The sequence below is a fragment of the Egretta garzetta genome, unplaced genomic scaffold (assembly GCF_000687185.1).
Source record: "Egretta garzetta isolate BGI_Z169 unplaced genomic scaffold, ASM68718v1 scaffold777, whole genome shotgun sequence".
Classification (NCBI taxonomy): Eukaryota; Metazoa; Chordata; class Aves; order Pelecaniformes; family Ardeidae; genus Egretta; species Egretta garzetta.
The window spans coordinates 67284-81655 of record NW_009260356.1 but is presented as its reverse complement, the minus strand read 5'-3'; the positions used below and the strand labels follow the sequence as shown (position 1 = coordinate 81655).

General features: G+C 38.1%; 1 protein-coding gene across 1 annotated transcript in view; it reads right to left on the bottom strand.

Moving 5' to 3' along the window:
* LOC104129980 (ryanodine receptor 2-like) overlaps positions 1–14372 on the bottom strand; it is a 98884-nt gene that overhangs the window by 21404 nt on the left and 63108 nt on the right. The window contains exons 18-19 of the mRNA XM_035898440.1: positions 7472–7680; positions 5366–5540 (exon numbers count right to left, since the gene is read on the bottom strand). Of these exons, the coding sequence (XP_035754333.1) occupies positions 5366–5540; positions 7472–7680 (384 nt within the window). The remainder of the gene's footprint in view (positions 1–5365; positions 5541–7471; positions 7681–14372) is intronic.

Genomic DNA, 14372 nt, shown 5'->3' with positions numbered 1-14372 from the left:
CCCATAAAAAAAAAGAAAATTAATTAATTAAAAAATTTCATAACACTTTGTAACTCAGGATAATGAGAATTGACAGTATGATACTCTAGTTTCATGAAACTTACAATAGCTTGGTTTTGGGCTGGGTTTTTTGTTTTTACTTTTGAATCAGCTTCACATTTGTATGCATCTGCCCGCTTACTGGTTCACTAGCACAGGGAACACGTGACTCCTTTGCATTTTTTAAAAAACAATTTTTCTCAGGTTCAACATGACAGTCTAAAAACCTAAGAAAATATCTCATTTCTTCTGTTTCTTTTCATCCTGATTTTGAATTTCCACAGCTACAGACCACTTTGTAGATTCATTTGATCTAGCTATTAACAAAATGTTTTCTTTTGTATCAACAAGAAACATGAAGCTCTGTTCAATGATTCTGGTTCAACTGAATGTACCAAGTCCTGAAGGGTGTAAGGACAAAATAAACTAGTTCCTCACCTTTCTTTAGGCTGTCCAGATTAAAAAAAAAAAAGGCAGGATATCTGTTCATGGTATGTTCTTTAGAGACAAAAGCAAACTCCAGAGCACCATCTGCAGGAATGACTGCTCACCAGATAAAAGATGAGCCTTCAGTACTACCAATTGAAGATGATATTACAGATAAAGAAGATTGGTTATGTATGTGCATTAGGCACAATAAATTTCAGGACATACACTATTAGTCTTAAGTTCAAGTCCAGACTTTTATCTTTACAACAAGGCTCTTAAATCACAAGGCATCAACTTCTCAGATAACATGGATGATTTAGGCAACATGATTCATGTCTATTCTGCTAGTGCAAATCCAATAACAGGCAATAATAAAGAGTATTTTCCAGCATTAAATGAAACAAAATCATATTATACAAAACATAACAAGGAAAGTTATATTTGCATATATAGATATATGCTGTGGTAAAGCCCAGCAGCATTAGTAGGGAGAATTTCCATTTCTTATTGATGTAAAACATATTCAGATGTTTCCAGGGTATATGGCACGCACATTACATCTGAAAACGGCCAACACAAATGAAACTGCTTTCTTATCAGCCTCAAAAAAAATAAAATTAAGGGGTTATGATATATACCCCATTATAAGTGACACAGAGAAGATGAACAGTAAATGATTTTTCAATGTCTTTCATAACAAAAATTATGATCAAAGAAACTGGTAGCAAGGTTCAAAACAAAGGAAGGAACTTCTTTATGCAATTCCACAGTAATACTGTGGAATTCTCTGTCACATAGCATCACAGATGCTAAAAGCTCACATGGATTCAAAAAACTGTTTAGGTACCTTCATGTGGGAAAGAAAAAAAACCCAAACAAAAAACATCGGGGCTATTCAACACAAACATACCATATTTGCCTCAGAAAGCTCCTAATCCAGAAATCACTGGAGGCTGGGAAACTGTATGACTAACTGCTTGTCCTGTTCTGGTACGTATCCACAGGCATTTGCTATCCATTGCTCTTGAACACCAAATAGTGACCTAACTAGACTTTTGGTAAACATCGTTATATTTTCATAGAAAACAGAGGAACAAAAGCTTAAAAAAAAAGTGTTCAAAGACAAGGAGATGTAAACTGATCAGTTGTGTGCATGCCATATCTAATTATTTAATTACTTTTATCTTTATATATGAACAATTGTTTTATGTTTCTGCACAGGTCAAATAATTTATGAAAGGAAGTAGCAAGCTCTGTCTCGAGCACCTTGAGAATTAACACATGGCCAGTTCCTCTTTATTACAGCCTTCAAATCAAATGGGAAATAATTGTTTTACAAGACAAAAAAAGCAATAGCAGCTGATATTATCAACAGAATTCAGTAGCATACATTATAGAAAAAACTGATTAGATAATTAGATGCAGTCCAAAATCCAAGAAATTATTATCAACTCTATTTATGAAGACTGAGTTAAATAAAGGACACAAAACTAAATCAAACAGGAATATTTAAAATGTGTGAAATATTTAAAATATTTCTAACATTTACTCTTCCTAAATAGAATGCACATAAACTGTTAACTCTTCTACCTATGCGTTTTCCTGATACTTATGCAATTTCACAGATAGATTCCTTCTTAGACATGAAGCAAATATTCTACACGCACACACACTCAAAAATAAAATGTAAATGAGTATTTGCAAGATTCCCTGAAAGAAAACAAAGAAACCCAGAACAAAATTCCTACACAGGTAAAACTCTCATTGATGTTATTACTCAATCTAGTATTTTCTGTCTGTAACTGTAGCCAATATGGAATCAAGATGACAATCTCTCTCTCCAATACAAATTTCACTGATGCCAGAATGGTACCGTACATGCAGCTAACTCCTGCAAGTAATCATAATTATACAGTAACTGTTGCTCTGTATGAATGGAATATAAATACCAGTGCCAGTCCTAATCATGGAAGCACTACCTTCTGTCTTTGGTGCAATTGTGCACTGATTTGCCAATGGTATAGTTGTCAGTAAGGTGTTTCAGGGCTCTTCCATATCTGGTAAAGATACAGCATCTCATCTTATAGGGAGTGTGCTGGTAGGTGTCTCACTATGGAATACAAATTAACTTTCCGCACCCTTCTCTAAATGAGTATCCAGACATTTTAGATGTGATATTTCACAGATCCTGTGTAGCCCTTGCATGCTGGAGGCTACATAAAAAGATGATTTACCCATGACCTGGCTCTTAATCTCTCTGTGCATAACTGGGCTATGAAGCAAAACTTTTATTTTACTGTATGAAACAGGAAAACAAGTAGAAAGACTTTAACAGTACCACCAGAAAAGTAACCCTCTAGCATTGCCTGTCACATGTGGCAAAAGCATAGGACAGCAACACTTTTTATAATGTTCCTTACTTTCAAGAATACGAGATGAATCTCCTGACCCAATTTGTCCGTTGCTACAAAATCTACTATCTGCTCACAGAGACAATGAGTTGCCAAAACAAAATTTGGTTTGCACAGTGTACTTGTTCATACCTACAGTGTAAAAATTCTCTTATACAAATGCATAATAGTATGCAATTATGTTTAACAATTTTACTACTGAGATGGTATCTCACAAAGTAGTCTGCCATAATCCCAAGGAGATGCTCTTGTTGGCAGTACAACCTAAGACGTAACACATGAGCCTTATTAGTAAGCTGGCAGAGTGCCACATTCCCTTTTCACCGTTTCTAAATAAATTATAACTACAGGACTGATTTATAGTCAGATTGCATCCTTCAAAGCAGGACACTAGGTTCTGACCAGAAATTTTATCTTTTCTCTAAAGCAAAAGGTCTCTTTCTGCAGCAGTACATGTCATGCACACAATTCACTGATAGAAGTGACCTGCAGGAAGGTCTCAATGCTCTTAAGCAAGAGCCATTAACAAAGCCAAACTAAAGCCAGACTACAAAAAAAAGAAATTTCTATATAAGTCATTTAATTTGGGTATTTCATATGTGTGTTTGTATATACACACACACCTATAGATGCCCCTCCTCCCCCCAGTTGTATATGAAATACCCGTAATATTTACAAATACCGATCCAGAGTTACTAAATTTGAGATCAATCAGCACATTCCTTTGAAAACAGAACAGGAGATCTTATTTCAAAGGCAAGCTCTTTCCTACAAAACATGACACTAGAGGAACTTTATGTGAATTAAAAGGATATTGTGAAAAATCTGAGAGGCGTGACACTGACATTAAGTCTTCAACATGGTTACCAAGGCCTTCAGGCCTTGTCAAACCAGGAACTACTTTAGCAGTTTCAGACTTAGAGATCTGTTTAAGTCTGAACCTCTAGCTAGAAACAAGTACCATGAAAACTACACCACTTATTTCATCAACTTTGAAATCAAAATAGTGGTCAAACAGGCTGTTCCCAGAATTTCATGGAATTCCAGTTTCTCTCAGAATCCCTCACTCTTCGATGGGATTATACTGCCTAATAGCTGGAAAACCATTATAATTTAATGGCACCGGGATGATTTTATGCCTATACCACTAAGAGTAAGACAATTCACGCAACCCTTTCCCTCCTCATGTTGCCACAGTATCTAAATAAATCTGAAGGTAGTAAAATAACTGACATGAGTCTAGAAAATTGGTGGCAATTATCTCATTTTAAATGAAATCAAATTATCCCTAATTCCTATGGTACGGCAGAAGAAGGGAAAAATTTTTTTGTCTCCCAAAGCACTCCTGGAAGTAAAATACTCTGAAATCCAGACAAAAGCAAAGCAGTTAAAATTCAAGCAGGGAACGACTTAATTAATAGGTAAAAGATTTGTATTTCCCCTGGGAATAGGGATCAGTAAGCCAAAAGTATCATTTGCAGCTTTTACTGTTCAAAAAATTTAACTTTATCTCTCAGACACAGATGTATTATTTAACAGATATACAATATATACAACAGAATATAGGTACCTACTAGAAATGAAAAGGAAAGATTAAAGCTTTAAATATTTTTTTTGTGTTGGCATAGTCCAGAAATTTTAGGCAGTTATCAACATTAATGTAATTTCTTAACATTTTATGTACCTATTCACACACAAGTACATAATTACATTTATAAACAAAAATAATTTAATGGTATAGAATCAGTCTGGAACCTGACACAACCTCACAATCTTTGTGATCTTTTACAATCTCATAAGCTACGGTTTCATGGTAAACTGAAACCTGTTTGTAGACTCTGAAAGCTGCACCAAGAACACTACAACAGGCACAAAACTCAACCTCCTGGTTCAGAATTAAGTAAAAAATTTCGGAAGCTAAGTTTGTACCAGCTGGCTTTATCCTGGATCAGGTGTCATTTCTCATCCCAGAGATAAAACAAAACCTTAAAGCTGGCTTAAACTCCCTACCATATGTTATTACTAATTTGACAGAAATTTGGTAGTATTTCAGTACTTGATCTACATAAAATTTGATGTCCCTGCCCATGGCAGGGGGGTTGGACTAGATGATCTTCAAAGGTCCCTTCCAACACAAACCATTCTATGATTCATTCTATGATTCTATTATATCATATGGTGACCTGCCGCACTGCAGGTGAAATATTAAAGGTCACGAATATGCAACCCCAGTCACATTCCTGCAAAACAGTCAAAAGATGGCTACAATGTTCACCACAGGAAAAGGCCTTGCCTCATCCTCACACCCAGCACACCTTTCCAAAGGCTTAATACTGATGAAATAGGGAAAAGGACAAGAGGTAGTTCCCTACAGAGAGGGAGGGGAGGAAAAAAAGAAGCATAAGAAGCACACCACATTAAAGGGAAACGGAGCAAAAACTGGGCAGCAACAGCAAGTTAACAGCACAATGTATTACAGTACTTACCATCACCAGCCTCAAAGTCCTTGAATGCAAGTTCTGAACCTGAGTCATCAAGCAGAATCTCACCATTTAAGGTGAACATCATAGTGTGCTCATTCATGTCAACCATACATCCAACAACATCTCCTGCCAACCAAGAGCGGCCAAAATGCTCATTACCCTGATGCCACCGCTGTGCCTGAAAAGGATTTAAAAGAATTTCAAGGAGTAATAGTGACAATGAATGCATTCCTCTCTCCCTTAGTGCTACAACTAATAATTAGCCCCCTCAATTAAGACAGCACTAAAATTAACACTTTCACAGAACATCATTCCAAAACAATGCCTGTGAGTACTGCAAGTTGACGTTGAAAATCGAAATCCAACAATTAACTTCTTGCGATGACCCCTCACATCAGTGTTGTAAAACGTTGCTAAGAGAGATGACAGGGAAAATTGCTATTTCAACATTTTAGTAACAAGGAAAAGTATGGCTTATTTTTCTGCAGAAGCTCCCTGAAAGACTTGTAATGAAAATAATATGCTATAATTTACAATATTAAATAGCTGCTTCACAAAGTTTTTTTAAACATTTACTTTTATTTAATCTAGTAGCCTATAAATTCATTGCTTCCAAACAAATTTTATTGTTTCCTTAAGTGTAATTCTGAAAATGTTGTGTACAAAATAAATTAAACTTCCTGCCATACCAGATTTTGGAAGAAACAGAATTGTCTGTGGATGGGATGAGCACTCTGAGCTTCTTGATAGATTCCAGAGTAGCCAAGGGCATGATTAATGATTCGTATGCCTGACCTTCAAGCCAAAGACTGCAAGGGCTTTGGACGGGGTCTTAGATTGGAATTCAAATAAATTAACATCTATTAAGAACTAGTGTAACATGCATAAAACAAAGCAGTGTTAATAATAAATAGGTTCCCAACTCATATATTCCATCAGAAGTAGATTTTTATCCCCTGTATCCATCCTCAAAATCCTACAAAACAAATAAGCCTTTCTGTGTATCCTGAAGGTCAAAAGTTTTCTCCAACCAAGGAGAGAACCCATCAAAATCAAAGATAACAAAGTAGCTTTGTGGATTGAGACGTCAAGGTCAACACCAAAGGTTCAGAATGCAAACTACTATACAGCTATTCTAGTAAAAAGATGGGACTTGAACAGTTTACTTAAGCCAATCAGATATTTTCCAAACCCAACTTTTCTGTTCTCTTTTTAAAGTCTCTTCTCATGTAATCCAAAACCAGAAAAAAAATTAAAATCCAACATTATGAATAAAATACAGCCTGAGAGCTTGATCTGACCAGGAACAGCCAGGAATACTGTTCATTTCTTCTACATATTGTAGAAAGGAAATTAATTCCAATATCAGACACAAGAAACATTTTGACATGAGTCATCAGTAGCCTTAATAGCAATTAAGGTTTCGAGAGAGGTTACACTATTTATTTACATAAATAAAAAGTTTTAATGAGTCATTTAATCTATTAAGTGAAAATCAGTAACATATAAAATAGTTTGCTCTCCTGTATATTTTTACTACTAGATTTCAATCTGTCATTGTCTCATGCAGAGTTAAATTTGAGCAAAAATTACTGCTTCTAGCATACTTCATTTACTCTAAACTGCAAGGATTTCCATGAAAACCTAGGTATACTCTGTGTAACTCTTACATTTGTATAAAAAACTGTTATCAAAGTTTGCCTCAAACACTTACTGCTAATAATCTTAACCACATTTATTCCCTAATGGCACTTCTTATAAAGAGAACTACAGAGTAAAAATTTAAAGAAATTATTCATAGCTAATTACAGCTCTTCCAGTATTTTGAGTTTGTGTAAGTAAGTCACTTATATTTTCAATGCTTTATGTATACTGTACAAATACTGTGAAGCTGTGAAAAAAATAGAAATGCCAAACCCTGCTCATTAATTTTTCAGGTGACATTGATCCTCCTTATTCTACGTAGGCTCTCAAAAGAGAGAAATAAATTTCATAAAACACAAATAAAAGAAGAGAAGGCAATGAATTTGAGGCAATGATACATGGAATAAGACGCAAAATTAAAAATTTTTTAATCACTCATATTATTACAGCTAAACATATACAAACCTTAAAGCCATCAAAAACAAAAGCTTCTTCATCTGAGCCAAGTTCCTGATCTGGCAGACAACCTGGCCTGGTCCAGCCAACTCTCATGTCTCCTGCAGTAACTGCCTCAAACTCAAAGTACCACTTCCCAGCCTTCACTGCATAAGTCTTTTCTGTGCGGAAGATCCTGAATTTTTCCATTATCCCACTGCACACATCCAGTCTTGTTGCTGCAAGGTTTAAAAAATAAAGAAAAAAAAAGCCTAATGCAGGAAGTACTGTATTCAACGACTGACAAAATGAAGACATTGAAAACAAAAGGCAAAGGAATCCCTCTGAGCATAGGCACGCAAAGAGGAAAGCGCCTGCAGAACAGCCTTATCAGGAAAGCACCCTTGCCCATTATGGGGAATCAGCACATTTGGGTACCTCTCTGAAATGACTCTACACCACTAATTCATCCAGCATGGGGGGCGGGGGGGGGGGAACCAAACAAAAAACCATGACACACCAAAACTTAGAAGTCTCAGTTACAGGGCTACAATCCTCATTGGGATCACAGAAACACGGTGGGATAACTCATATGACTGAAGTATTGCATTGGATGGATACATGTTTTTTAGGAAGGACAGGCTGAGAAGGTTATGAGGAAGAGTTGCCCTTTATGTGAGAGAGCAGCTGCAATGCATGGAATGCCTTGGAATGGTTCAGGAGCCAGTTCAGAACTTACGGGTCAATGTATGCAGGCAGACCAATATGAATGCTATACTGGAGTACCCCAGGCGTACTAGGGTCTACAGGGGTATTGGAGCCACTGCTGTTTAACATCTTCATTTATGACCCAGATAATGGAACAGAGTACACCCACAGCAAGTCTGTAGATGACACAAAACTGGAAAGAGCAGATGATGCACCAGATGGTTATGCTGGCATTCAAATGGACCTCAGCAGTCTGGACAATTCCTCTGAGAGGAATCTCATGAAGTTCAATAAGGGGAAATGCAGTCCTGCACCTGAGGAGGAATAACCCCAGTGAACAGAATACACTGGGGGCTGAGCAGCTAGAAACTAGCGCAGCAGAGAAGGATCTGGAGGTCTTGGTAGACAAGTGGAACATAAGCCAGTAATGTAGCCTTGCATCAAAGAATGACAGAAGTATCCTAGACTGCATAAGGAACAGCCTTGCCAGAGGTACAGGGAGGTGATCCTTCCCCTCTACTTAGAGTCACAGAATCATTTAGGTTGGAAAAGACCTTTAAGATCATCAAGTCCAACTATTAACCTAACACTGCCAAGTCTACCACTAAACCATGTTCCTAAGCACCACATCTACCCATCTTTGAAATACCCCCAGGGATGGGGACTTAGCCGCTTCTCTGGGCTGCCTGTTCCAATGCTTGATAACCCCTTCAGTGAAGAAACACTAGCCACATCTGGAGTGCTGGATCCAGTTCTGGGCTCCCCAGTACAAGAAAGACACCAAATTACAGGAACAAGTACAGCACAGGGCCATAAAGCTGAATAAGGGGCTGGAGCATCCTTCTTATGAGGAGAGGCAGAGAGAGCTGGGACTCTTCAGCCTAGAGAAGGCTTAGGAGGGAATCTAATTTATTAGTATAAATATCAGTTGGGAGAGAATGAAGAAGAGGGAGCCAGATTCTTCTCAGTGGTGCCCAGTGAGATGGCAAGAGGCAATGGACGCAAGTTGAAAAACATGAATTTCCTTCTGAACACAAGAAAACACTTTTTACTGTGAGGGTGGTCAAATACTGGAACAAGTTGCCAGAGAAGTTGTGGAGACTCCATCCTTGGAGATAATTAAAACCCATCTGGACATGGTCCTGGACAACCGGCTTTAGCTGACCCTGCTTGACCAGATGATCTGAAAAGGTCTCTCCCAACCTCAACAATTCTGTGATTCTGTGAACTGGGGTCTCAGTTGTTTTAAACAAAACAAAACCACCAGGCATACAAACCTCAACAAGATACAGACTAAATTAATCTTCCAATCATCATAAAAGACAAACGTTTGTCTAAGACAAGATTCTTCAACTGAGACATCTCCTTTACTTAGGGACTGCAAGCAATTCACCTAATCTTCTCATTTATATTCTAAAAGTAAGATTTTTTAGGTATGTCATTGTTATAAACATTTATTACTACATTTCTTAGTTATTATAATAATAGAAGGTTGCAGTTTAGATGTTTTTGCAGAAGCAATGGAGAATGGAGGATAAGAAACATAAAGGGAAGTCTTGCATGAAGCTTTAACAGCAACAACAAAAATCCCAAAGTGATTATACCCCTGCTTCAGGAAAAAATATATTAACTTCTGTGAAGATAAAGGGCAGCAAGTCTGGAAAGAATAAAGGCCCTTAAGGATGGCATAAAAGTAGTGTTAAAGGCAACTCCTGTTCAAGGCAAGGCAAGTTACTGTTCAGGAACAAAGGAAAACCTAGTCACAGACAAGGTACTATTTAGAAAATATTATTCAGCTACTGAAATAACAGAAATAGCAAGAAGCCAAGTTTTAAATGTGTTGACTATTCTCCTTTATTCTCTCAAACCGGTGAGGAGGTAGTCAAATGACCAGATTTCATAGAGTGCCTAAAAACCTGCAACTTCTCACTTCAAAGTTAGTTTGTCAGTTGTCAAGCTGAGATGAAGAAAAAGAGCTTGTTCACATTTCTTGTCTAGTGCAATGGAGTGTAAAATAAATTAAGATTAACAGCTGTGTGAAAACTAGATGTTTCACAGACACGGAGTCATTTTGTTAAGTATCTGTAGCATGATCACACTTATCACAGCTTATAATGCTTCATTCCAAAATTCTCTTAATGGCAAGTGATTCATAACAAGCTAGTTTTAAGAGTGTTTAAGTTAAAATTCACTCTTTGTCAGGTAATTACAAGTATCTTTTCTCAAAGACCAAAATGGCTGCATGAAGAGTTTCAAAGGAAGCTAAAGTTAAACTTTGACACATTCAACTTATTCCTTCTAAACATATTCACTGATTCTCTTACTCCACAAAAGCATAATGACATAAAAAATAGTGAAAAAATGTAAGCTGGGTTGTTATTGGGCTGCTTCAGAGTAAGAGGAGAAAAGAAACTTCAAGGAAAGGGTAAAAATGTAAACGTTATTCTGTCTGCTCTGTAACAGCAGCAGGAACAAGCTTAGTTTGTGCCTCACATTCTGCTTTATAACATTTGTGGAATGTATAAGCAAAGATTTTTAAAGGGAGAAAAAGTATGCTGGTACATGTACCACTTTGAGACACGTAAATAAATCTATTTTCTCCTTTTTTCTTGACAGCTAACAAACAATAAAGTTTCAGACTTGGATCTCTACACTCTAATCCAGTTCTCCACCTTCTACATCTACCCATCCCAGTTCTTTGGTGGGTTATCCTGCTCCTTTGCCCCCACTTCCACTCTTTTCCTGCATTATAGAATCATAGAATGTTTTGGGTTGGAAGGGATCCCTAGAGGTCATCTAGTCCAAACCCCCTGCAGTGAGCAGGGACACTGCTAACTAGATCAGGTTGCTCAGAGCCCCATCCAACCTGGTCTTGAATGTTTCCAGGGATGGGGCCTCCACTACCTCTCTGGGCAACCTGTCCCAGTGTTTCACCAACCTCATTGTAAAGAATTTCTTCCTTATATCCAGTCTAAACCTACCCTCTTTTAGTTTAAAACCATTACCCCTTGTCCTGCCACAGCTGTCCCTGCTAGAAAGATTTTCCCCATCTTTCCTATAGGGCCCCTTTAAGTACTGAAAGGCCGCAATCAGGTCTCCCCGCAGCCTTCTCTTCTCCAGGCTGAACAAGCCCAACTCTCTCAGTCTGTCCTCATAGGAGAGGTGCTCCAGCCCTCGGATCATTTTTGTAGCCCTCCTCTGGACCCGCTCCAACACTTCCATGTCCTTGTGCTGAGGGCACACCATCTATTCCAGATCAATCTGTTAAAACAGAAATGTACTTTTGTTTCCACAAACCACCAACCTTAGACTCACCTACTCTAGTTTTCTTCTTTCCCTCACTGCACTGAACATACTGTCTTGAAAAATGCCTTTATTGATTCATCTACAGCTATGTAGCATCCACCTGCTACCTATCAAAAACGTTCTCATGAATATTACTTGACTACTACTACTCATGAGCTTACTTGGTGCCTTGGAGATGGCCATACCTAACATCCTTCTAAACACTTTTAATCCTATCTTCTTTCTGCCTTCCTTAATATTTTGTATCAGTGAGTTTTCTCTCCCTAAACTGCTTTTCACTACTCTACACATTTTCTTTAAGTAGTATCTTCTGCTAATATCTTCAAGTAAAACCTTGTATGGTGAGTACATACAAACCTCCCTCACTGTTCCTTACTTATTACATAGTCCTACAGTCTGTTTCTGAAACTTCTTTCCAAGACCTTACTATCAATTCAAACATAAGGTAGCTTGAAATGACAAAAATAGCATTTTAAAAAGATTAAAACAATTTTACAAAGCACAAGAAGCAATGCTGAATCAAGCCCTTGATCTTTCTTCCTTCAGTTTTCTCAACTGTTCTATTCTCTGATATTTTATAGAGTTTTATTTCCATTAATCAAATCACATAACCCAGGGATCATGCTGACTCTTTTTCTAGAGTATGCCTAAGGTATTCTGGATCTTCTTCCACATCTGCAAGGCCCATGCAGCCTTTGAAAATTCGGTATTCCTGTCTGACCACTGTAATTCTTCCTCTTCCTGAATTTTATATAAGCTCAAATATGTCTGCACCTACTTGTCTGTTTGATAAACCATGTTAAGAACCTCTCCCTTTCTCTTCTGTTTTCTCAGCCAAATCAAGGTTCACATTTCCAATATTATCTTGAATAGCCTATAAAATCACATCCCTCAGAACTTACTACCACTTCCCATGCCACCAAATGCCTGACTTTGGTTAGTTCAGGCTCATTAAGTTTCCTGTAAACAACTCTGAACTCTCTGCCAAATAATTCTTTATCAGTAAAATTTTATCTTTGATGGTCTACGCAATTAATGCCTTAAAAAACACTTCTGAAGACCCTCAGTACCTCACCTATACAGGAGATGGACTACCACAAAGCATGGGAACCGAGAATTTGTTGTCTTTTTACATTCTAAGTAACCTAATGCTTTCTAGATTCTAAGTAAACCCAAAAATACAGCTGCTGTGGGAAACCAGTAAGTAGTAGTAGTAGTAGTAGTAATAATAATACTAAAGCATAAAAAAATCGATGCTATAGAGCTTTGTAAATCAATGTTTAAAATAAAATTAATGAACAGATGCAGAACACCACTAGAGGGCTCTAAATCCTTTAATAACAGTATGGATTTGGGCTGATGAAAGGGGATCCCTGTGACACGTTTTATGAATCTCAAAAACTGGAGAGGCTCATGAACTGTAAAAATCTAAGTCCCCAAAATGAGTATAAAAATCTTTCACTGAATGCAATTCCAGTATTGTTAAATAAAGAGCAGTCTGTGGGACATGGTTCTGCAGTTCCTTTCCTCTGGGAATTTTGCAACAGGATGGATGACACCTTTCAGATGCAAGGATTGCAACTGTGTTCTTTACATTTCACTAGTAACTCCATACATAGAACTATCTCAAGGATCTCAGCACTGTACGGAAAAAAAAAAATTTCCAGCAGTTCATTGCCAAAGAAAGGCAGGGTCACATAGTTCTCAGAGTTGAAATGAGGAAAGGGGATGAATATTGTTCAGTGGGATTTGAAGGAAACTGTGGAAAATGAGAGTGGTCTCTCCCCCTCCCCCCCTACACCACTGGACAGCCCCTTTATCTACTCCAGGGGCAAAAGCCAACCCACTTTCTCAGAACCAAGCAGAAGCCATGCTTGCTCTCTCTATGCAGCATCTCCTTCCCACAGTGGGAGGGAAAGAAATTCCAAGATTATACAACAGCCTTAAACTCTCCAGACTAGGCATAGGTAGATTTAACAGTGAGACCAACACAATCTACTTCACTAGGAAACAGATTGTTTTGCCCATTCAGCAATCCAGCCTTGTTACACAATGATGGTAAAACTGACAACTCGTATTTAGAAGCATAATTTAATAGCAGTGGTACGGTACCAAGAATATCCCTCTCTTGTGTTCTGTTTTACAACTTGATCTCAGCATAACAGAAAGGTGTTGTTTTAAAAGCCAATATCTACAAGAGAATTTACTTTACATTATGTCTCCTGATTTCTTTTACTTTCTTTAACTTTCTTTTACTTTCTTATCAGCCTCACCTCTGTGCCTGGGAAGATCATGGAACAGATCCTCCTAGAAGCTATGCTAAGGCACATGGAGGCCAGGGACATAATTCGAGATAGCCAGCATGGCTTCACCAAGGGCAAGTCCTGCCTGACAAACCTAGTGGCTTTCTATGATGGTGTGACAACAACAGTGGACAAGGCAAAACCAACAGACGTCATCTATCTGGACTTCTGCAAAGCCCTTGACACGGTCCCCCACAACATCCTTCTCTGTAAATTGGAGAGCTACGGATTTAATGGGTGGACTGTTCGGTGGATAAGGAATTGGTTGGATGGCCACATCCAGAGGGTAGTGGTCAATGGCTCGATGTCCGGATGGAGACCGGTGATGAGTGGTATCCCTCAGGGGTACGTACTGGGACCAGTGCTGTTTAATACATTCATCAATGACTTAGAGAGCGAGATCAAGTGTACCCTCAGCAAGTTTGCAGACGACACCAAGCTGAGTGGTGTGGTTGATATGCCAGAAGGACGGGATGTCATCCAGAGAGACCTGGACAAGCTGGAGAGGTGGGCCTGTGTGAACCTCATGAGGTTCAACAAGGCCAAGTGCAAAGTCCTGCACCTGGGTCCGGGTAACCCCCAGTATCAATACAGACTGGGGGAAGAAAGGATTG